Source organism: Vidua chalybeata, chromosome 10 (genome assembly GCF_026979565.1).
Source record: "Vidua chalybeata isolate OUT-0048 chromosome 10, bVidCha1 merged haplotype, whole genome shotgun sequence".
Classification (NCBI taxonomy): domain Eukaryota; kingdom Metazoa; phylum Chordata; class Aves; order Passeriformes; family Viduidae; genus Vidua; species Vidua chalybeata.
Window position 1 is genome coordinate 23,882,576 of NC_071539.1, and position 22,292 is coordinate 23,904,867.

At 43.5% G+C, this 22,292-nt stretch overlaps 2 protein-coding genes across 5 annotated transcripts; one reads left to right on the forward strand and one right to left on the reverse strand.

Annotated features, from left to right (window-relative positions):
- Positions 1-15: 15 nt before the first annotated feature.
- On the forward strand, positions 16-13,766 carry COPB2 (COPI coat complex subunit beta 2). 3 transcript variants are annotated; one of them, XM_053951347.1, is made up of 22 exons: positions 16-126; positions 1,300-1,437; positions 1,693-1,779; positions 2,653-2,779; positions 3,339-3,487; positions 4,535-4,681; positions 5,723-5,822; positions 5,952-6,094; positions 6,287-6,486; positions 6,778-6,888; positions 7,139-7,227; positions 7,304-7,410; positions 7,690-7,833; positions 8,475-8,605; positions 8,891-9,098; positions 9,325-9,435; positions 10,247-10,461; positions 10,734-10,826; positions 10,902-11,082; positions 11,201-11,269; positions 12,924-13,013; positions 13,410-13,766. In XM_053951347.1, exons 1-22 carry the CDS (start codon positions 124-126, stop codon positions 13,503-13,505), a joined length of 2,739 nt encoding a protein of 912 aa, XP_053807322.1. In that variant the 5' UTR covers positions 16-123; the 3' UTR covers positions 13,506-13,766. The 3 variants fall into 3 exon arrangements, with proteins under 3 accessions (XP_053807322.1, XP_053807321.1, XP_053807323.1); XM_053951346.1 differs by having other exon boundaries at positions 17-126; positions 12,921-13,013; XM_053951348.1 differs by lacking the exon at positions 16-126 and adding an exon at positions 398-490 and having other exon boundaries at positions 12,921-13,013.
- A 534-nt stretch (positions 13,767-14,300) lies between these two features.
- On the reverse strand, positions 14,301-21,680 carry MRPS22 (mitochondrial ribosomal protein S22). Of its 2 annotated transcripts, none has more exons than XM_053951350.1 (8): positions 21,661-21,680; positions 21,000-21,160; positions 20,097-20,261; positions 17,522-17,665; positions 16,963-17,046; positions 15,909-16,054; positions 14,726-14,834; positions 14,301-14,476 (listed from the first exon to the last, which is right to left on the reverse strand). In XM_053951350.1, exons 2-8 carry the CDS (start codon positions 21,093-21,095, stop codon positions 14,384-14,386), a joined length of 837 nt encoding a protein of 278 aa, XP_053807325.1. In that variant the 5' UTR covers positions 21,096-21,160; positions 21,661-21,680; the 3' UTR covers positions 14,301-14,383. The 2 variants fall into 2 exon arrangements, with proteins under 2 accessions (XP_053807325.1, XP_053807324.1); XM_053951349.1 differs by lacking the exon at positions 21,661-21,680 and adding an exon at positions 21,391-21,490.
- Positions 21,681-22,292: the final 612 nt, after the last annotated feature.

Consider the following 22,292-nt stretch of genomic DNA (forward strand, 5'->3'; position numbering starts at 1 on the left):
GCGGCGGGCCCGGAAGCTCCACGTCGGAGATCGGAGCGGGCCCGGGCGGCGGCGCCGGAGCGGGGCCGGGCAGCGCCTGGGGACACCGGGCGGCACCGAGCGGCACCTCGGCACAGCGGAGCCATGGTGAGCGACAGGCAGGGTCCCGGGGGGCGCCTCGCCCCCGCTGAGGGAGGGTGACCATTCGAGCCGGCCCCGGCGAGGCGGCGCAGCCCCGCGATCGGCGGACCGAGCGCATGAGGGGCCGGCACCGGGCCGGGGCAGCAGTGTGGTGCTGCCCGTGGTGTTCTCAGCCCCAGCGAGCGGCTGTCCCGGGGCTCGGGGTGCCGCACCTCGGGGCGGCCCTTCCCGGCCCTCGGGAGCTGCAGGTGCCAGCGGTTCCCGGGATAAGCGCGGAGCCAAGTGTAGCTGTGCCTGCCTTCCTGGTGTTTGGAGCAGGAGAAGTGAACCCAAATTCATCTCCACATCCCATGTCATAGCTGTGGTACAGGTACTACCTGATAACCTGGTGTTCCTTTTCCTTGCAGTGTCTAATATAGATAACTGCAGGTTTTATTAATACATGCATTGTTCTTTGGTCAGCCATTATCCACTGAGCTCTGTGAGATAGAAGCAGCGTTAAATGATCGCCAGTGAGTGTGTAAAGGAATCCACAATGCCTCGAATATATTAAAAAATTACTCTGCCAGACTTCATGCCTTTTAAATACTCTGGCTGTACATTGCCAGTGATTAAAGTGGAAGGTCAGAGCCGTCTTTGTAAGAGAAAGACTTAAACTTTTCCCTGCTGTCAGTTTCTACAAGACAGTGTTCCATTCTAAAACGTAATTTTTGAATTGTGAATGGAAGTGGCAAACGTTGTTGTGCTCTATTGTGGTAGCTGACTTTTCGTCCTGGTTTGTCAGGTGAAGTAGCAGGAAGATTTATTTTCTAACATTTGTATTAGAAGCAAATTCTTTTTGCTTTGCTTTCATAGTTCAGGCACACCAGGAGGATGTGCAGTGCATTTTTTTTTTTTTTGACTCTGCTGGAGATACTTTTGCAGTATGAAGAAATTCTGATTTTCACAGAATTAAATTAAGCAGAGCCACTGCCGTTGGTGGGGATGTGATGTCTTCTTACAAAATCAGAGACACAAATAGTAACCATCTGTCTGCATGGACAGCAGGATTGGATCCTTTTATTCTAAGAGTAAACTGTAGCTTTCCTTTTCCCTTTTCTGAGCTAGTTTGCTGTTAAGTCACCAATTCAACAGCAATTTAATTGCTGTTTAATTGGTAGTCCCAATTGTTTCCCCCAGCCTCTGCGACTGGACATCAAGCGGAAGCTGACCGCCCGCTCTGACCGGGTGAAGAGTGTGGACCTGCATCCCACGGAGCCATGGATGCTGGCCAGCCTCTACAACGGCAGTGTCTGTGTTTGGAACCACGAGACACAGGTGAGGGCTTCAGCTGTGCCTTATTGTGAAATGTGCATAACTGACAGATGTGTATGTGGTGCTGGAAAATTGAATTTGTACAGAGTATTCAGTCACTGCTGCTAACTGACTGTGCTCTCCTCTGGCTGAGAACAAGAGTCACTCTAGCAGTACACAAGGAAGTGACATACTGGATACTGTTAAGAAAATAGAAGGAGCTCATTTCAAAGTCAGTATTTTCTCCAGTGCTATAAATGTAACTGTTTTTATTTTCAGACTCTGGTGAAGAATTTTGAAGTGTGTGACCTGCCAGTGAGAGCTGCCAAGTTCGTGGCAAGGAAGAACTGGGTTGTTACTGGAGCTGTAAGCTGGTTCCTGTTGTGATTTCCTATTCAGCTGCACTTTCTCTGATCAATTTTCATGCCATTACCGTTTGCATCACGTAATAATCTGATCTGATACGATTTTGTAGAGAAGGGAATACTTTATTACAGTTTCCCAGAAGTTTTCTCCTTTAAGGATGCTTAGAAGTTTAAATTTTCATTTCGAAAGAGAGCAGCCTGCTAAGGTGACTGACTTTGCAGGTAATGCCAGGTAGATGGAGTTCAGCTTTTACTGCCATGTGGAATGTACTCAGCACAGAGTTCTGACTCAGTATCATATATGCTACTTTAACTAAGATTAAACTGTTGACAGTCCTAGGTAAGATGAATTTGAAATTGCTTTCTACTTTTTTTCTTGGTTATATTAAAAATAATTTTTTAGTTTTGCTCACCACTAGAAAAAAAATGTCTGCTTTTATTTGGTGAATGTACCTTGAGAGGAATAGCTGTATTCTGATCTTGGTAACACATTTTTCTTTATGGAGTGAATATTTTTTGGCTAAATTAAGGTAATACCTAAATATTTTTGTCTCAACTTTCATTTCCTAGTCTTCTGCCCTGTACCCAGAGTAAAAATGTATTTTCATTTCATTACCATATGCTGCCATGACTCAGTTACTTGTAAAAATGAAAATTTGGTTGAAGTTTTTTCCATTTCATAAATGACTTGAAACAGCAGTGTGTAATGTATAGCCTTCTGCATCCAAGTATAATTTGTATCATTGGCAAGCAAAATTCCTAAACATTTTGTTGTCTTTAATAGTGGAAAGGTTTTTCCTTCCTTCCCTGCGTTGCATAGAAGGTGCACTGCACAAAAGACTTCTGTTCATGTGGCTTTTTCTCCCTTTTCCAGGATGACATGCAGATCAGAGTTTTTAATTACAACACCCTGGAAAGAGTTCACATGTTTGAGGCCCATTCTGACTACATCCGGTGCATTGCAGTGCACCCCACGCAGCCCTTCATCCTCACAAGCAGTGGTGAGATATTTTGGGATATTTTCATATTCAGCTGTTCTCAGGCTCCTGTTTCCTGTGGAGTGAGTGCTTCCAGGTCTTCTTGGGAGGACTCAGGAGTCCTTGAGCAAGAAGCCAATGTGACAGTTGTCATTTTGTTGTTTCTTGGCAGAGGCATTCATGTTTTTTTAATGGCATATCAACTGCACCTAAAATTTCAAATATAATGGCTTGTGTTCTTGTCAGAGAAAAGCAAAGAGCCTTCTCTCTTAATATCTGCCAGAGGAAACATTCGTATGTGTCCTAATTAGCATGGCAAACTCTAAAATAACAGCTCAGGTTGTGGTTTTTAAAAAATTTACTCGTGGCTTGGAGTAAGTTTTTAGCTGGGAATCTGACTTGAAAGCAACAGACAGCTTTCATCTCCCTGTGGTCCTGGACTGATACTCCTATAGATGCAAATAGATTATTAGCAGTGCCTCCTTTCCATACTGTACCACGAAGTTCTGGAGGATTATGCACTTTAAGGAGGTCGTTATCACCCACTGAAGCTTGGTTGTTTGTTGTTTGTGGTTTTTTCCAGATGACATGCTGATCAAACTCTGGGACTGGGATAAGAAATGGTCTTGTTCTCAGGTGTTTGAAGGACACACCCATTACGTCATGCAGATTGTCATAAACCCAAAAGACAATAACCAGTTTGCCAGTGCTTCTTTGGATAGGACAATTAAGGTAGAGAAACTATATCTGGGTTTTTTAGTCATTAAGTGATTTTATCAGCGTACACAGACCAATAATCCTGTATGGATGATAGGTCAGTATTCTTAAAAGCAGGTGCAGTAAAAGAATTTTGACGGAAAAATTCAGTAAATTTACCAGATTACCTGTTGTCTGTAACAATTGGAAAATAGTTCTTTAAACTCTTTTAAGTACTGTATCTCCATTTGGACTGCACAGAAAAATGGAGAGGAGTAATAGTTTTACTTTCAGTGAGAGATTTGGGAGTAGTGAAACTGTATAGCGGATAAAGACTTTAAATGTGCACTAAAAAAACAACCCTGGTAAAGGTGTCCTTGGCTGTCTATGCATGGAATTGTTTCCCGAGATGCCTTCAGCCTCCTCATGTTCTCATCTGCTTTGCAGCTGTTACTAAATACCTGTGAGTACAGCTTTGCAGCCACTGAGCAGTAACACCTCCTCAGATTTCCTGTACATTCTCAGTATATTGGCTGTAAAAAGCTAGCACTGATTTCATATGGCCACAGATGTTGAGATCAGGTGCATATAAATGTTGATTTGATGTGATAAACATGAGAAGACACTAGTATATCTACACTTGACTTGCTTCATTTTGTATCCTCATTTAACATGAGATTTGATGTTCTTTAGTGTAACTGGAAAAATTAAAATTCAGGACATGGAGGAAACTCGTGTATAATAACAATTAGTTACTAGCTAATTTTATAAACACATAGTACTTCTTAAAAACAGTGCTTTATATGGTTTCATGTCCTTAAAAAAAGTTTAAAGCAACCAATTTCAATGTTTAGAGGTATGAGCAGAGAACATGGGCAATTCAGCATGTTATTTGTGTTCATTGGGGGAAGGACTGCTGAGCAGTTGTTGAGGTTTTTCACCTAAGAAAACAACAATGTCTTTGGAATTCTGTGTTATTTCTCTTTGGAGTTGTGAAGTACTTCTGCATACCTGTTGTGTGTGCCAAGGATGACCTGGACACAGCAGGTTGCTGGGTACAGGTGGTTGTGTTTTATTGGTCAGGTGTGGCAGCTTGGATCATCCTCTCCCAACTTCACCTTGGAAGGCCACGAGAAAGGAGTGAACTGCATTGACTATTACAGTGGTGGGGACAAGCCATACCTCATTTCTGGGGCAGATGACCGCCTGGTGAAGATCTGGGACTACCAGGTGCGTGCTCAGCTCTTCAGAAGCCTTTGTGCAGGCTGACACATTTGGTATAAAGTTTCTGTTGTCAGATTTTTTTTTTCTTGTGACAAATTGATTCCCTGCCTTTTAGGCCTCATGTTTGTGGATTAAGCTGTTCCTCCTCTATGTTCAAATGTAAATATTGCTCATGTATCAACTCTTTCAATCCTTCCACCTCTCTTTTTTTTTTTCTTCATTCTTTATAGCTTTCTGTTTCATCCTGTTCACATTGGCACAGTCCCATGTGTTGCATGCACACCCATGCAGTGCTTCTACCCCCAAACAGGGCAGGAGTGATAAGGTGCCCTGCTTGAATGCTCCTCAGGAAAGAGAGATCTAATCCAGGGATTCACTTCTGTTGCTGGACCCTGGAGCTCCTAAGTTCTTCCTGTCTACAGGTCTGAATGGCCAGAAGGGCAAGACAGAAGTTGTTAGGTAGTACTTTCTGGTCACTAAAACTTACTGCCCTGGAGTAAATCCAAGTCCAGAAGTTGAAGCTGGCACTGTTAATTTAAGTATTCAGTGCAGTCATGAACAGTACATGAGAGTACTTGAGATTTTGCCACCATGTGCAGCTGGAGACACTATACATGCTCTGGTCTAAGTTACCTCAAGCAGAGTAGCCTGTCTTTCACAACTGTGTGAATGAACATTCTTACCAAAGACCTAAATTAGATCTGTTTTCACCTGTGATGCAATGTTTGGTTATGATTTTTTTTTTTTTGCAGTGAACTCAGCATTCTATCATGCTTTAATGTGTTGTGCTATGCAGCTCTAAGAAAGCATATTTTCTAGCCATAAACACATCTGAAAATAGAGGAAAACACTTCTGTCAAGAGAAATATTTTCTTCTGGGCAATAGGTACAGCTCAATACAATTAGTTTTTAATAGCTTAGTGCTGTTTGAACACCTTGCAAATGTAAGAAATCTAGAGAATTTTCAGATCTATTTTGGATTTGGGGCAGATTTTTTTTTAAGAAATAAGGGTTAAAATATGGCATTGTGTGCTCTCTTTCTTTCAGAATAAAACTTGTGTTCAGACACTGGAGGGCCACGCTCAGAATGTGTCATGTGTCAGCTTCCATCCGGAGCTGCCCATCATCATCACTGGCTCTGAAGATGGTAACTTTGGGTTTTCTGGTGTAGAAAGGACAGGAAAAGAACTGAGGGGAGAGCTCTTGTGGTGGTGTGGCTGCACCCCTGCTGCCCTCACACCGAGATGAAAGGATCTGTCCCTGTGTTTTTCCCCAGGTACGGTGCGGATCTGGCACTCCAGCACTTACCGCCTGGAGAGCACCCTGAACTATGGCATGGAGAGGGTGTGGTGTGTGGCCAGCCTGAGGGGCTCCAACAACGTGGCTTTGGGGTATGATGAAGGCAGCATCATTGTTAAGGTACAGTTAACGTTTGAAGTGAGAAATTGTGATTCATCGCTGGGATAATACGTAGAATACTGACATTTTGGCATTTTAATTGGCATTTTTTGATAGAGATTGGCTATTTCACTTGATATTTTCAACTGAAAAGAAAAGGAACAATGTATTTTTTTCCATAGCCTCACTTCTTTCTTTCTTTCTACTTTCTAGCTTGGACGTGAAGAACCTGCCATGTCCATGGATGCAAATGGAAAAATTATTTGGGCTAAACATTCTGAAGTCCAACAGGCTAACTTGAAAGCAATGGGAGACGCTGAAATCAAAGATGGAGAGAGGTTGCCACTGGCTGTGAAGGATATGGGCAGCTGTGAAATCTATCCTCAGACAATCCAGCACAACCCTAATGGACGGTAACACATTCCTTCATCACTTCTCTTTGAACTGGCTGGGGTTTATTTGTTAACAGGCTCAAATAAAAGGGATCCAAGGTCCAAGAGGTGCTCAGTGGAGACCAGAAGGAGCATGACTCAGGAAGGAAATGGAGTTCCTTGACATTTTACGCGCATATAAAGCTCATGCTCTGTGTTTCAGTGATAACCTTGGGCATGGGAGCCTTTACCTTTACAGATAATCTGCTTTCTTGCTGCTGCCTGCTGACCTGGACACAGATACCTGACAAGTGCCTCTCTCTCCTGCCCCAGGTTCGTGGTGGTATGTGGTGATGGTGAATACATCATCTATACAGCCATGGCTCTGAGGAACAAGAGCTTTGGTTCAGCACAGGAGTTTGTGTGGGCACATGACTCTTCAGAGTAAGTCTTGAAAGTTTTTTCCTTTGTTACATATGCTGCTACTTTAGTTTTCAGGCAATGAAAACCAAAACATGCATGTAAAATGAACTTTCAATGATTGTCCTGCTTGAAAAGTTTGAATTTTTAGCACTCTGCTGGTTTTAGAAGATAACTCAAATGCAGTTGTTTTGTAGCAGCTTTTGGTTTAGTAATTTCCTACTTTGGAAACTAAATAATTGTTTTGTTTATTTACAATTTAATCTCTATTTAGGTATGCAATCAGGGAGAGCAACAGTGTTGTAAAGATATTTAAAAATTTCAAAGAGAAGAAGTCGTTCAAGCCTGATTTTGGAGCAGAAGGTAAGTACTTTAAAAATAGATATGCTGGCATGGATTTTGCACAATGTGGATTTCTTCCACTTTTATTTTCTTCCAGGCATTTATGGTGGCTTTCTGCTGGGAGTCAGATCTGTTAATGGCCTGGCATTCTATGACTGGGAGAACACAGAGCTGATTCGCAGGATTGAAATCCAGCCCAAACATGTGAGTTTCTGCATGGGACTGAAGATACTACCTGTCTGGGTTTACTGATTCCTATTTTTTTTACTGAACTGGTTTTCTTGCATGAAGCAAAGCTGTCAATAATAAACTAATAATTTAAGTTTATCTCAGTCATGTAGTAGAAAGGGCAGAAAAATTCCTGTATGTGTTGGCTTCTCAGTCCTAAAGCTTCTAGAGTTGTTGTGTTTTACCCTTAATTCCCACATAATCCTTCTTAGCCTGGAGTTTGTAACACTGCCACTGTTGATTCTGCTGTCACAGATTTTCTGGTCTGACTCGGGTGAGCTCGTGTGCATTGCTACAGAAGAGTCATTCTTCATTCTCAAGTACTTGTCAGAAAAAGTGGCAGCAGCCCAAGAAACACATGAAGGTGTCACTGAAGATGGAATTGAAGATGCCTTTGAGGTACCTTCTATTTAAAAAGTGGAATGAGATTAGAGATGGTAGAAGCAAGAGAGTGCAGCAAACTTAGTCCTTAACATAGTCCAATTTAAGTGTTAGTTTCCAGACCATTTTTAATATCACACATTGTGCACCTGCCTGAGGAACACTTAATAATTTTTCTGGGATTCATGAGGAGTGTATCCCTGTCTGAAACTCAGCATAATAGACCTTGATGCCTGCATTTCTCTTCATCTGTTCACTACTGTCAGAGAGTTACAGAGATTTTTTTTTTTAAACACACTTTTGGGTCATTGCTTAATTTTTTTCCTACAATTTTGTAATGTTAGTCAAGTTTGAGAAGTGAAAAAACCTTACATGGTGAATCAAAATTTCAGATGGAAAGTTACCTTTGATTGTGTTGCTTAATGCTTAGTTTGGTGCTTGTTTCCTAGATTTATAATTGGCTTAGTTAGGAATTAGGGTAGCAGGCAAGTTAAATGAAATTATCATTTATGTACTTCTAATCTGTATCTAAACTTATATTTGCAACTTGCCCAACTAATTAAGTATAGAATATGGAATTATATTTTAAATTGCAGTAGTCTTTCTGCTACCTAGAAGTACCTTTTTATGCATCTAATTACCCAAAATTTGCTTTGCAGGTTCTTGGTGAGATCCAGGAGATTGTGAAAACAGGTCTGTGGGTCGGTGACTGCTTTATTTACACCAGTTCTGTGAACAGACTCAACTACTACGTTGGAGGAGAGATTGTCACCATTGCCCACCTGGACAGGTGAGTTGCTGCTTTGGTTAAAGTGTTCATGGTTCTCTCAGTGAAAGGGGGTTCAAGGTGAATCCTGGCAGCTGCTGCTGTGCCCTGCTTTAAGCACCAGAGGTGGGAAGAAGTGGGGCAGCAGTGCGGTTCTGAGGGATGAACAGTGCTGTGTGAATGAGTGCATCCAGGAAAAGCAGGGTGTTTGATGGGAGTATTCTTGCTACCATAAGAACTACTGGAATGGTTTTTTAAAGACTGTTTGTGTGGATCTGTTGAAGCTGACTGCTCTTTGTTTTGTTTCAGAACAATGTATCTCCTGGGGTACATCCCCAAGGACAACAGGCTGTATTTGGGCGATAAAGAGCTAAACATTGTTAGTTACTCTCTGCTGGTCTCAGTGCTCGAATATCAAACTGCTGTGATGAGGAGGGATTTCGGCATGGCTGACAAAGTTCTTCCCACAATCCCAAAAGAACAGAGAACCAGGGTCGCACATTTTCTTGAAAAACAGGCAAGAAAACTACTTCTTGGTTATCCAGCTAAATAAATCCGTTTGTTCACATTCTTAATTGAGTTTGCTAAGCAAAACCCAGTGATATCTGTGAGCATTAACTCTTGTTAATTATCCTGTTCGTTTGAGAACACTGTAACCTTCTGTTCAGAGTGCTTTTGTTAAAGTATTTAGGATTATGTTTGACCTGACAGGTCTCAGCTTCACTGTCAGATTTTTATTTTAGGGCTTCAAACAACAAGCTCTTGCAGTATCTACAGACCCAGAGCATCGTTTTGAACTTGCTCTTCAACTTGGAGAATTAAAAATAGCCTATCAGCTTGCAATGGAAGCAGAGGTAATGATATAAATTTGGGTGATTCATCCTGGATTCTGAGTATTAGCAGGTGTCTGAGAGGCCCTTTAAGAAAAGGCAGTGGTATGTGGGGATACAGTACAACTCCCTAAACACAACTGAAATGCCTCCAACTCCTTTAATGAAGTTCTTCTGCCCGTAATTCAAAGGAATCTAAGCTGTGGGATGGGGACCAAGAATGGTGTCTGCTCAGAAAGCTACAGGAACTCCTGGAGAATACAAAACTTGAGCCCAGAACCAAGCCTTAATCTCCAATACTTAACAGTGAGAGGAGGAAAGATAGGGCTGAAGCCTTCAGACTTTTGTTCCAGCATTGGCAAACTTAGACTGCTGCACTAAAAAAACTGATTTGTCCCATTGTTATTATGCAGAGAGTCAATCTCACTGTTCCTCCTGTAAAATAATCAAGTTATTTAGAAGGAATGTTAACTTAGTTACAGACACAAATGCCTTTCAGCATTGAGGAGCATTTAACTTGGGAGCTTTAAGAGATTGTTATAGTTAAATTTCCAGAGTTATGCCTGCCTCCCCCCTCCATGTTTACTGAGAAGCTGTTTAGTTTATGTAATGTTACAGCTAGGTAGGGATCTCTTAACACTCACTGTGTCATGCTGGGAAGCTGCAATAATTACAGTATCTCAACGGGAAGACAGGTGTAGTCATGGGATACAGCACTTTCACAAGTCAACTTACATTTTCATACTGAGTGCTCTGAAAACCTTTAAATGCTGTTCAGAAATGTGAGTGGTTTGGTTTTTTTCTTTCCCTCCCTCTCCCCTTTTTGTACAATCAGTCAGAACAGAAGTGGAAGCAGCTTGCAGAGCTTGCCATCAGTAAATGCCAGTTTGGCTTAGCCCAGGAGTGTCTCCACCATGCCCAAGACTACGGAGGGCTGCTGCTCCTGGCCACAGCTTCAGGGAACGCCAGCATGGTGAACAAGTTGGCCGAAGGTGCAGAAAAGGATGGCAAGAATAATGTGGCATTTATGAGCTACTTCCTGCAGGGAAAGTAAGTGCAAGCAAATGAGCTTCTGATTGTTCTGTTCTGCTTTCTCAAGTGCTGAGACCCTCAGGTTCTTCAAGTGGTTAACTTCAGCTAACTAAAAACTAAATGGAGAAAGATGGGCATAGGTCCTTCTCAGAAATGTTCATTCTATGATGGCTGCTAGATTTAAAATCTGAAATGAAAGCACCTTAAATTAATGGAATAGAATAAACAGCTTTCTAATACAAGATTTTATTAAGTTTACTGGTTAAAATCACATTTCAAAATCTTTTTAGGCTTGATTCATGTTTGGAACTCCTGATCAAAACTGGGCGTCTCCCTGAAGCTGCTTTCCTTGCACGGACGTATTTGCCAAGCCAAGTTTCAAGGTAATTTCTAAGCATATGCAGAGCATGAGCTGTGTTGTCTGAATGAGCTGTAACAAATCTGGTTTACATCTCCAGGGTTGTTAAACTCTGGCGGGAGAACCTCTCTAAAGTCAATCAAAAGGCTGCTGAGTCCCTTGCTGATCCTACAGAATATGAAAATCTTTTCCCTGGATTAAAGGAGGCTTTTGTTGCTGAAGAGTATGTTAAGCAAAGTCTTGCTGACTTGAGGCCGGCCAGGGAATATCCCCTTGTCACTGTAAGTAGAAGGTTTTACTGTCTCTAGAAAAAGAACATTTGGTGCTGTGTAAAATCACCTCTAAGCAACTCAGTGCAACACTTAAATGTGTCTGTTTTTTTTTTTTTTTAACTTTTAGCCAAATGAAGAAAGAAACTTACTTGAAGAAGCAAAAGGATTTGAGCCCTCTGGAATAATGACATCTCAGGTCAGTGACTGATGAATCTAAGGGAGAATTTTGCTATCTTACTGTAACATCTACCCTGGACAATATTTCACCGGTAATGGACAAATTGTTGCTTTTATTACCTTGACTGTATGTGCTGCAGTTGGCTTCATGTTCTTTTCCCTCAGATTCTTTTTAATCTACATCTGTACCAACTAACAGCTTCTTGACTGTGAAATGATTTGTATGCTTCCTTACCTTGGGTAACCCTGTGTAGTGTGAGTAGTTCTAGAGTCTTTCAATTGAATTCATCCTACAGAAAGATAACTCCAGTTGCATTTACAAACACTGCCTTGACTGCAGCTGGTTTTCTAAAAGCTCAGTAGCTGGAAATGGAAACTCTTGCCAATTACAGCAGTGACAAATGCTCTGTGTTCTTTGCTGGTGTGCTCCATGGTTCTAGAATAACACTGCTCCATAACTAACTGACCAAGTTACTCAGGTACTTGAACATAGGTTCTAATCAATGTCTGAAGTAACAAACTAATTTTTTTACCACCTCAATTGTCCAATTCTTATGCAAAAAATAGGACAAGTATAAAGTATAAGCATACAGATTGAAACAAGCACTTAAAGCTTTTCAGAGCCTTAGGAGAAGATGACAACTTCTGATTTTGCTCAAGTCAAATACACTACATTTGTATGTGAAAATCGTAATGCGAGGGTTTCTTGGAGGCAGTGATGCTGGCACAACTCTTTAGAGGCTATAAACATCTAAAATCAAAACTGCACTGGAAACTTTTCTCTCCTTTTCTGAAGGAGAAACAGAAAAGCTACAACTCTCCATTGTCTATACATTTTTCCTCATAGGAGGTACACTACAAAACATAGTTTTGGACATCCCTGGCAGAGCAGAGAGATTAAGTTACTTTCAAGCCTCTGTAGTGACTCTTTGCCACTTGTGCATCCAAGGAAATACTATTAAAGCAAAATCAAACTTCTATGCACATTCGTTAAAGACGATAACATTGTCTGGACTACCTATGGAAACAAAAGGAAAGAACTGAGAACTAGCTTGCCATAGAAGCTGACAAGAAGACCTCACTGTGTCTTTGCATTCAGCTCATGATTGCATAGAAGCCCTAAACCCCAGTTGCCTCTTACAGCTGAGGCTGAATATGGGATGTTTTGTAGGAGATAGGTTAATTCTATAATTAAATATAGTTAACTGAATAGTACCATTGCTTCAATAAGAGTACTGACTGATGAATTATCTTAATATAAAACTTGTGCAGCAGTGAATCAAGAAGAAAGTGTAAAACCATTATAGGATTTGGAACACAAAGCCAAACTACTAAAATCTGCTGTCAGTCTCAACTTATTTAGTCTCTCCTGCTGAGGATGTTGAAAATCACTAACAGCACTTCAGTATTTAAAATGAACTGATAATTTCTGACAGCTCTCATTTTATCAGTTCCATCATCAACTGCTTCAAATATACTGGGGAGGGAAATAGTCTCCAGTGGAGTGAGGACTAGAATCTTTTTTGACAGTGAAGATGTGGCTCAAGAGTACCTGAGGGAAGCTGAAAGAGAACTGCTGGGCAAGGGGCATTAGAGGTCTGCTGTTGTTACCTGCTTTTATTGAAAGAATTTAAATTGAAAGAAAACTAAAGGAATTTCTTTGCCATTAGAAGAAGGCTGAAGAACCAGTTCCCTCTCCTAAACAAGAAGTGATGAAGACAGTTGTGCAGAATTCTGATAACCTTCCAGCAAGAGATCAAAAGGTACCCAGTTTTATGAGGGGAAGTATAAGCACTCAATTCATTTTACATTAAAGACTTCAATGAGTGTGATTTAACCAAGCTACTGCACACCTGACTCTGGCAGTCCCAGAGCAGTGTTCAGAGCCCTGCACACAGTAACAGACCAGTTCAGCAGGTGGGGGTGACAAGGGCAGTTCAAACCTAGCTGCTCACAGCATAGTAAAAAGCTGCACTGGTGGAAGAGGCTTCCTCACCAAGTAGGCAGCTGCTCTCCAGCCTCCTTTAGCACTTGTGTTCCTCATGAGGCCTTGGCTGTGGTTTGCAGAGTGCAGACCCATCCTACAGAGCCATCCATCCCATAAGGCATCACATGTAACCATAGTGGTATCCCCCTCATCCAGTCTTTTCTCTCCCTAGACACTGCTGGACTTGGAAGATGACTTAGATAACTTGGATCTGGAGGATATTGATACCACAGATATCAATCTGGATGAAGAGATCTTAGATGAGTGAACATCCTTTTACAGATGACCAAATCAGGAAATAATTTGGTCAAAACCCAGAGAAATGAAGTTCTGTGGACTATGTGCTGCAAGTTATTTTGATTTTTATATCACAAGTGGACCATGTACATGTAGAAGGAAGTATACAGCTAGCAACTGTACAAAGAGAATCAGCTTCCAGTATGTTGAAATTCAAGATGAAAGCCTCCTCAAAAACATACTAAAAATGTTTTCATTTATCAAGCGATTCAATAAATCCTTTTAAACATTCTGCTCCTCAGTTCTCCATTTACTAGTAATATTTACTAAGAATAGTAAAATTCTTAAGAATAACCCAGTTTCTATAGTGGATATTCCAAATCTGTGAAAGAGGAGCACAGTAGCTGAAAAATAGTATTTTAACCTGACTTTTCTCAGCACCTACACTGAGGTGTGTGGTTGTGTTTTCACTGTGCTGCCATCTAGCACTGGTAACCATCAGTATCAGCTCAGTTACTCTTTCAGACACCACTTCTAGCTAAAAGCTCCAACAGAGCAGTGATACAGCTTAAGGGTTAGAAGTGGTGTTTGTTACACCCTTTTCTAAATGAAGCTGTCCAGACCCTGCACTTACCTAAATAACTAAAATAAATTGTGGGCAATTCCTTAGATTTAAGATGCAACAATAAAAAAATTGAACTCGGGGTACAGTGTCGGCAAAAATAAGTCATGATGGCTGCTCTAAGTTCACTTACAGAACTTTTCAAAATAAACTGCTGTACTGATTCACATATATTTCAGTAATGAAAAATACATTCTATAGCAGTCATTTTCAAGTATTTATTGTGGAATCCTGTACAGAAAATGCTTATAAACAGACTTAAAACTTCTGATGAACTGAGGTTTACTTCATGAAGCTGAAGAAGTAGCCATTGCTTCTTCATAAGCCTGCAGGGCCAGCTGGATATAACCTTCTCTCTGGGATTCAGTTTTCACAAATACCTGCAGCCACGGCAGGAGAGATGTTAATGTAACAGCAGAGTCATCATGCCAGTGGCAGATCAGCCACCCACAACTGAAATCCTGGTGCAGCTGTACGTATAGAGTTAAAAAACCCCAGTGTGGCATGTACAACAATTCTGGTTAAGTATCTGCTTCCTAAGGTAAGGAGAAATTTAACTACTAAATAGGGTTCTGCTGGTTAAAAAACTCTCTTCTGCAGGTTACACAGCTTAAAGCAGAAAAGCTTACCTTGATCAGATCAACTCCTTCAAGTTTCTGTTCCTTAGCTTCCTTTGCTGACTGACATTCAGGGTGAAGCATATGATACAGTGTAATTAAACTTGTAGCATCATCCAGCCTAAACAAATAAAGGCTCATTTTAGCAACTCCTTTCTCTTCAGAGTATTTACTGAGAGTGTATTTTGTGATGTACTTTGCACAGCACAGGCTGTCAAACTGCTCATTCCACTGAGTATCCAGGCCCTGGAATACACAGGCAAGTACCTACATCTGTCCCTGCTGAAGCTGAAGCCTGCTGGCCTGCTCAGCAGTAATACAGCTGACATCCTTCTGAAAATATAATTAATTACCAATAATGAATATTTAGTGGAACTTTCTCACGCTGACTGTGATGACCAGTATGTTTTACAGAAGCAGCATGAGAAATCCTGTGACACTGAGCTCTCAGCTGAGTTTAAAACTACTGAAGTGTGTGGCAGGAAAAGACATTCCAAACTCTGCTTATTTAAATTGGCCAGATACGTGAGTTTTCCCTTTACCAATCTGATTCTAAACCAGCAACCTTCCTGATTTCTCCATATGCTCAGGTTTAAAAGCAAGATCTGACCATCTGTTTCAAGTTTCTAACTGAAACAGCAGGAAATAAATGCCACTATCACTGCAACTTGGAGTTCTGATTGTACAAATTTCTCCCAGCTCTAGTGACATTTTGAACTATTGAATATTGTTCATTTCAGGGAACTTTGAATAACTTTAGCACCATGTTTTATAGAAATTTCATCCATTTAAAATGAAACCTTATCTACATGTTCCTAAGCTACTTAGGAATTGCTCTAAAACCCAGAGTGTATCAACCTTATAAGCCAAAAATTAGCTCAGTATGGAAAGGCTTTAAGATCAGAAGAGTTCAGAGCTGGAAGTGTTCTGACAATTACTTGGGAAACAAAAATAAAAACCCGAAAACTACAGAAGGCTAATTTTTGCAGAAACCTATATATACCCTACATCTTCATGGACTATTACTGGTGCTCCTGTACAGCTAAGAGTAGCTACACAGCTAGCTGCTAGAGCTGGCCTAAAACATCATGCAAATGAGAACTTGCCTACATCTGACAGAAATACTGTTTTTACTATCGAAAGGCGGTACTTGTCTAAGGCAAGGCAGGATTCCCAAGTGCCAGGCTGTACTTACAGGTCTCTGTTGATCATGTCTATGAGTAAGCCATCTGTCTTCTTCCTGCTGAGCAGGTACCACACCATGCCCCCGAAGTGCCTGGTTGAGCGCAGCAGGTCGTACTTGCCGTGTTTCTCGATGTCCTCATAGGTGCGGTGGTGAACCTGCGCGCATGCACGCTGCTTTCATTGCAGAACTGGAGCCTGGTGACAGCTTTCCCCCTGCACCTCTCACAGCTCTTAATCCTTTTCATTTCCCTAAGGTGCAGGGGTAAGCCACATGCTGAATCATATGCCTGTTATAATTCAGGGTAACACCGGGCTAGCCTAGTCCTTGGTATTTAGCCATAGACCTCCTTATGGTAAAAGGAAACTAAATCCTGTCTCTCCTGAACTTTTGGGGAGACAGGGACATAAACTCTGGACCTTCACTGCACTGCGGGCAAGCTGCATCTGTTCTTTCAGGAGAAAAATACTAGAGCAAGGAGCTGTGAAATTTTACTTAGGAAAAAAAGTTACTTGAAAAATCGCCTAATACAAGTTACAACTTCTCAAATCACTGTGAACATTACAGTTTAAAGAGAAGTAAACATTTTAAAAGCAAGTGTAGACTAGCATTTAAGCTATAGCTACTAATTTTATTCTGCTAGATCTATATTTTTGTAACTGGTCTTTGTCAAAAATAATACTTTGTGCACAGTGCTGTTTCTCAAAATGCACTTTTGTCAGCTCCCTAGCTAGTCCTGCCAGCTCCTAAGCCAGCAGTCAGTGTGACTTCAGCAGCAAAACTCTGCTCAGAGCCCCTGTCAGTGTTACCATCAATTCTGCTTTGCTTCCCAAAGTACCTGAATAAAGACTATTTTTGTATGTGCAGTACCATTCTAGGCTGGTGAAAATTACTTGTGCAAAATCCTCTTTTACTGCTTTGCATAAAAATAAACCCCAAAACTCATCACAAGATAATCTATATAGGAAAATTAGAGCACATATGACCAACACCTCTGCTCCCCAGATAACAATTCTCCACTAGGATTTTTTTTTTTTTTTGCTAGAAAAATAGAAAGTGAACTCACTCTGATATAGTCAGGTGAATCTGGCTCAAACTGAGCAATGCACATGTTCAGGACATCTTCGTGACGGTCTTGCTGAAATACAGTCTGAAACAACAATTCAGATTCAGGGATAGATTATGTAATCACGCCATCCCAACTTCCCTAAATCAAAACATCAGCCACAACTCTGTTCTGGACAGCACTTACAATGAGTAAACCCTTCATCAAAAGATAAAATGGACAGAAGTACAGCAACTGCCTTGATGACATTATATTAATGTTTCTTGATTTTTGATTCTGAAACACCAGTTCACATTTCCAGATGAAATGTACAATTGTTTCTAGTATGACAGAGAATACTGTGTCACCTACCTAGGATTTACCTGGCCCTGACCTGGAACTTTGTTTCAAGTATTTTAACCAAGTTACAATGAAAGGCAATTGTCAAAACAGAATTCAAGCAACTAAACACATCCATGCAGAATGGATTACTCCAAGTTACTCTGCCCAGAGAGCAGAGTTTCACTGTCAGACTGCAATGAAGTAAAAGTGCTCAGCTTCAAAGCCAAGAAGAGCTTACCCCAAGGTTCTCATCCTTGAATAATGTTGGGGGAATCACCCTGCGCCCTTCCTTTGGGAAGAATATCTGGATCATCCTGTCTCGTTCCTCCCACGTAGCTTTGCGTAACACCCCGTTTGGTTCTCTAACTACAATGAAACGTTCCTGCAAATGAGGTAAAAACCAAACATTGTCTAAAACCTTCTCTCTTCATAGCCAGAACCATCCTAAAAAACCCCTCATTTGTCAAAGTCCTTCTACTCCTAAAGTCACCCAAATAACACCAGTTTCTAACTGACTGTTGCCATGTGCCAGATTCATCATTTCTGCCTTACTACCTGCTGAATAAGTGCTGCTTTTGCACCTCAGTTTTGCTATCTGACAACTGTGCATGAGCCAACACTGAAAGCCACGGCTCTGGGAAGTTTACAGATAACATGACTCACACCCAGACAGGAAGTTAGCCTGATTTTATCATTTAATAACCCATACAAAATTAGGAATGCAAGTGTCGTGCACTTTCGTACCTTTTTTCCAGAGGTAGACTAGAATAAAGTAAGAGCAAGTACAAGGCAAAAAATACAACAAATTAAACAATATACTCAGATCTGTTCAGAAGCATAACTGCTTTAGGGTGGCAAACGGGAAAGTTTGTTGGACAGGAAAGTTTTCAGTATGGTTGTTGAGGGTTGGGTTTTTCTTTCCTTGCTATTTGTGAATTTCTTTTCCCATTGAGCTGCTAAGAAGCACTGACGGCTGGGTGCTCTGGTTTTTGGGAGTTTTCTTTCGGGGGGGACAGAGATACCACAAGAGTAGAGGCAGGTAAAAGACAGCGCTGGGGAGTTGGGAACTCTCTCTCTCTCATTTTGGCATCAGAAGAGGACAGCCAGGCTGTCGCTTACTGCGGGGACAATTCACTGGCACCGCTGGAGCTCAGCCCTGAGGGACCGATCACCATCTGCTCGTGTGCCCGGGAATCCCGAACCCCGTGTGCCCCGGAATCCAGAACCCCATGTGCCTGGGAATCCCAAACCCCGTGTGCCCCGGAATCCTTAACCCCATGTGCCTGGGAATCCCGAACCCCATGTGCCTGGGAATCCCAAACCCCGTGTGCCCCGGAATCCTTAACCCCATGTGCCTGGGAATCCCGAACCCCATGTGCCTGGGAATCCCAAACCCCGTGTGCCCGGGAATTCCAAACCCCGTGTGCCTGGGAATCCCGAACCCCATGTGCCTGGGAATCCCGAACCCCATGTGCCCCGGAATCCCGAACCCCATGTGCCTGGGAATCCCGAACCCCATGTGCCCTGGGAATCCCGAACCCCATGTGCCTGGGAATCCCGAACCCCATGTGCCCTGGGAATCCTGAACCCCGTGTGCCTGGGAATCCCGAACCCCGTGTGCCCTGGGAATCCTGAACCCCGTGTGCCTGGGAATCCCGAACCCCGTGTGCCTGGGAATCCCAAACCCCGTGTGCCCCGGAATCCCGAACCCCGTGTGCCCTGGGAATCCCGATCCTCGCCTCTCCCTGCCTTGCTCGGAGCCGGGCCGCCGCTGCCCCAGCCCCGCTGTTTCTTTGCTCCTGCTCTGAGTTTCCCCACGCCGTAGTCCCGCAGTTCCAGCTACCGCCGTGAAACCTCTGGTACATCTCACCCACCAGCCCGGGATTTTGCTCATTCCTGCCGGCTGTGACGGTAACTGCACCAAAGGGGAAGTGCCTGCAGTCGAGAAGACTCTTACCGGGTCCCTGGTTCTGTTTGTTGCTAATGCTGTAGTTACTGGTTTTTGTTTGCCTTGTTACACATCCTAGTAAAGAACTGTTATTCCTACTCCCTTATCTTTGCCTGAGAGCCCCTTAATTTCAAAATTATAATTATTTGGAGGGAGAGGGTTCACATTCTGCACTCCAGGGAGGCTTCTGCCTTCCCTAGCAGACACCTGTCTTTCAAACCAAGCCAATGGTGCAGCAGGAGAATAAACAGCTGTTTCCTGGAGAAAGCTCTCAGAGTAATAGATGGAAGACTGGGCAGCTCATTTCAGAGGATCATCACTATATGCACGTTTGAACCATGAAGGGTTCTTGGAATCAGAACTTGGTTAAGAATTTTTTTGGCCTCTTATTACTGGTTCTTAAAGACAATTGAGATGTTTCATTACACAAAAGAAACTTTATCCTTATACTCCCCAATTCCATTAGACAACTGTTTCTTTACAGCTTTCCTGGGAACTCCTTCATCATTTCCACAACTTTCCACCACATCTTTGCAAGTGTGGAGTAGTTCCATCTTACAAAGGAATCCAATCCTACAGAAAGCTTCTTGGAGCACAGAAGAACTCAGCACTCCTAGCATATCACAAGCACCTGCTTATAAAATAATTAACTACTTACCACACAGCTTTCCCATGCCTGCTTTTGAGTAGCAGAATGTAATTTATGATTATCAGTTAGAAGCAGGTATTTAGAAATACATTTTTCTCTACTGCCTTGTACCAGACGGAACTTTCAACTCCTCAGCCCTTTTGCAAACTGCCCCATCTACATTTGCATTCAAGTTTATTTTGAGAACAAATTAATACTGTTGATCACATTACTTACACGATGTGGAATGGAGTAACTTAAATCTGTAAAGACATATTTTGCAGTTTCAGTTCCTTCAAGGACTTTGTCTTCTGCTAAGACATCATCAATTGGCTCTCGTTCATTCAAAACAGGGGGCATGATTAGTTTTGTTTTAGCTTCCTCAATGGCTTTTCTTGTGGCCTTGTAGGGGAAAAAAAATTTAACAATTAAAAATATTATCCTATTGGAAAGATAACATACAATTTGGGGACAAATATTTTCATTTAGAGAAGCTTACTTTTCTTCCTCTGCTGTTGAGAAAAAAATGAGGCACCAATTGCACCTCTAGGTAGGTGAATTTCATGTAAACAATTTACCACTACTAAAACCTGGACAAAATGCTGGAGGAAGTTACAAAACTACAACAGACAAACACCAAGTTGCAAACACCAAGTTTATTTCAGTGTTTTTCCATGGTAAATTTCCCCCAAAATACAAACCACAACCAACAGTTTGTATATAGCTTTAATTGTGGCTACAGCAGAACTGGCTTAAGTCAGGCCCTTTGTCATCCTGAATGAAGTCAGACCAGAGGGCAGAGGGAAAAAAAGTAGTCAAAGGATTCCCAGAGCTATAACTTAAGCATCAGATGAAGGTATTTGAGAGAGTTAGGAACCATTAACATGTTAATAAAGAGAAACTATCACTCAAAAAATATCAGTTTTCCTCCCATATTCCATCAAAATCGCATAAAACTGGACAAACCAAACTATTTCAAGTGAAGAAACACTGATTTACACTGATTTAGGGAATAATCCGAAACAAAGTAAAGAAACCAGAATGTTTTCAAACGCAGCAGTAAGGAAGGTCGAAATACGGGCTATTACAGGCATTTTGCTAAAATCAACACTTACTTCCGAAGGAAGCAGAGCAGCCTACCTCTTCCAGCTGAGCTTCGGTCATCAGCTTGTAGTGGGGCGGCTTGAGGCCCTTTTTCACAGGCCGGAACACCTTGTGCAGGTCGAGTCCCGTCATTTTGTAAAGCAGTGTCTGAACCGCTTCGTCCGTGAAGGCGGGCTTGGGCTGGGCGGCCTTTCCCTCTGCGGGAGAGGGCACACGCTGTTACCCGGGGGCTGAGGGGACGCCCACGGTCACCCCCTGCCCTCACGGCTCCTGCCGCCCCGCCGGGCCCTCCGCGGCCCCACACCCGCCCCGACCCGCATCCCTCCCCACGCGTACCGCAGCCGCCCACCAGCACGCGGGGCGGCTGGGCCCCGAGGCTGCGCCAGCCGGGAGCGCTCTGGGGGTGCCCCCGGGTCCCCTCGCGTACCGCCCGCATCCGCCGCCAGCGCCCGCCGCGCGGGGAGCGCCCACAGCGCCCGCAGCCGCGCCGGGAGCGCCGCCGAGCCCCGCGCCCCCAGCGCCGCCATCTTCGCTCCCGCCCCTTCCCGCCCCGCGGCGCGCCGGGAAATGGAGTCACGGCACGGCCCGAGCGGGCGGGGACACAGCGGGACCAGCGAGCCCGGCTCCTCCTGGCCCTGCACAGCAGTCACACCCTGTGCCAAGAGTCACCTCATGTGCCAGGAGTCGCATCCTGTACCTGAGAGCGTTGTCCAAATGCTTCTTGAACTCAGACAGGCTTGGTGCCCTGCAGAGCCTGTTCCAGTGCCCAGCCACTCTGAGTGAAAAACCTTTTCGTGATATCCAACCTAAACCTCCCCTGACACAGCTTCAGGCGGTTCTTTCGGGTCCTGTCACTGGTCGCCAGAGAGCAGCGATCAGTGCCTGCCCCTCATGAGGAACCTGTAGATTGCTATGAGGTCTCCCGAGTCTCCTCCAGGCGTGGGGGAGACACGCGGTCCCCCGGCACTTTCCCGGAGGCAAAGGGCAGGAACGCTGCTGCTCCGAGCGCTCCCAGCGCGTCTGTGCTTTGAAAGCGCTGCGGAGGGCCTGCTGCGGGCGGGGAGCCCGTCCCGCGGCAGCACCGCCTGCTGCCCGGCTCCCTCAGCCGCCCAGGGCGCGGAGCAGGGCTGCGGCTTTCCTTCCTTAGCGGGGAGTCTCCGTAGCAGGAAAAACGGTGGAATTGAGGCCACCGTGCGGGATTAAAGCGCTGTTGCCCCGCGGGTCCGGAGGGCTGCGAGCGGCAGCGGGTGCGCTGTACTGGCGGCTGCCCGCTGTGAGGGGCGACTCCCGGCCCCGCGTCCGGGCAGGCTGCCCCAGAGGGAGGAACCG

Bases quoted from the DNA above. Each gene is read 5' to 3' on its own strand.
- COPB2 (XM_053951346.1), top strand. The intron at 1,780-2,652 runs GTAAGCTGGTTC...TCCCTTTTCCAG, and splicing joins ACTGGGTTGTTACTGGAGCT to GATGACATGCAGATCAGAGT. The intron at 9,436-10,246 runs GTAATGATATAA...TTGTACAATCAG, and splicing joins AGCTTGCAATGGAAGCAGAG to TCAGAACAGAAGTGGAAGCA.
- MRPS22 (XM_053951349.1), bottom strand. From the start codon at position 21,490: ATGGCGGCGCTGGGGGCGCGGGGCTCGGCGGCGCTCCCGGCGCGGCTG. The intron at 21,161-21,390 runs GTACGCGAGGGG...CCTCTCCCGCAG, and splicing joins GCTGGCGGCGGATGCGGGCG to AGGGAAAGGCCGCCCAGCCC. The intron at 14,835-15,908 runs GTAAGTACAGCC...TTATTTGTTTAG, and splicing joins GACATGATCAACAGAGACCT to GCTGGATGATGCTACAAGTT.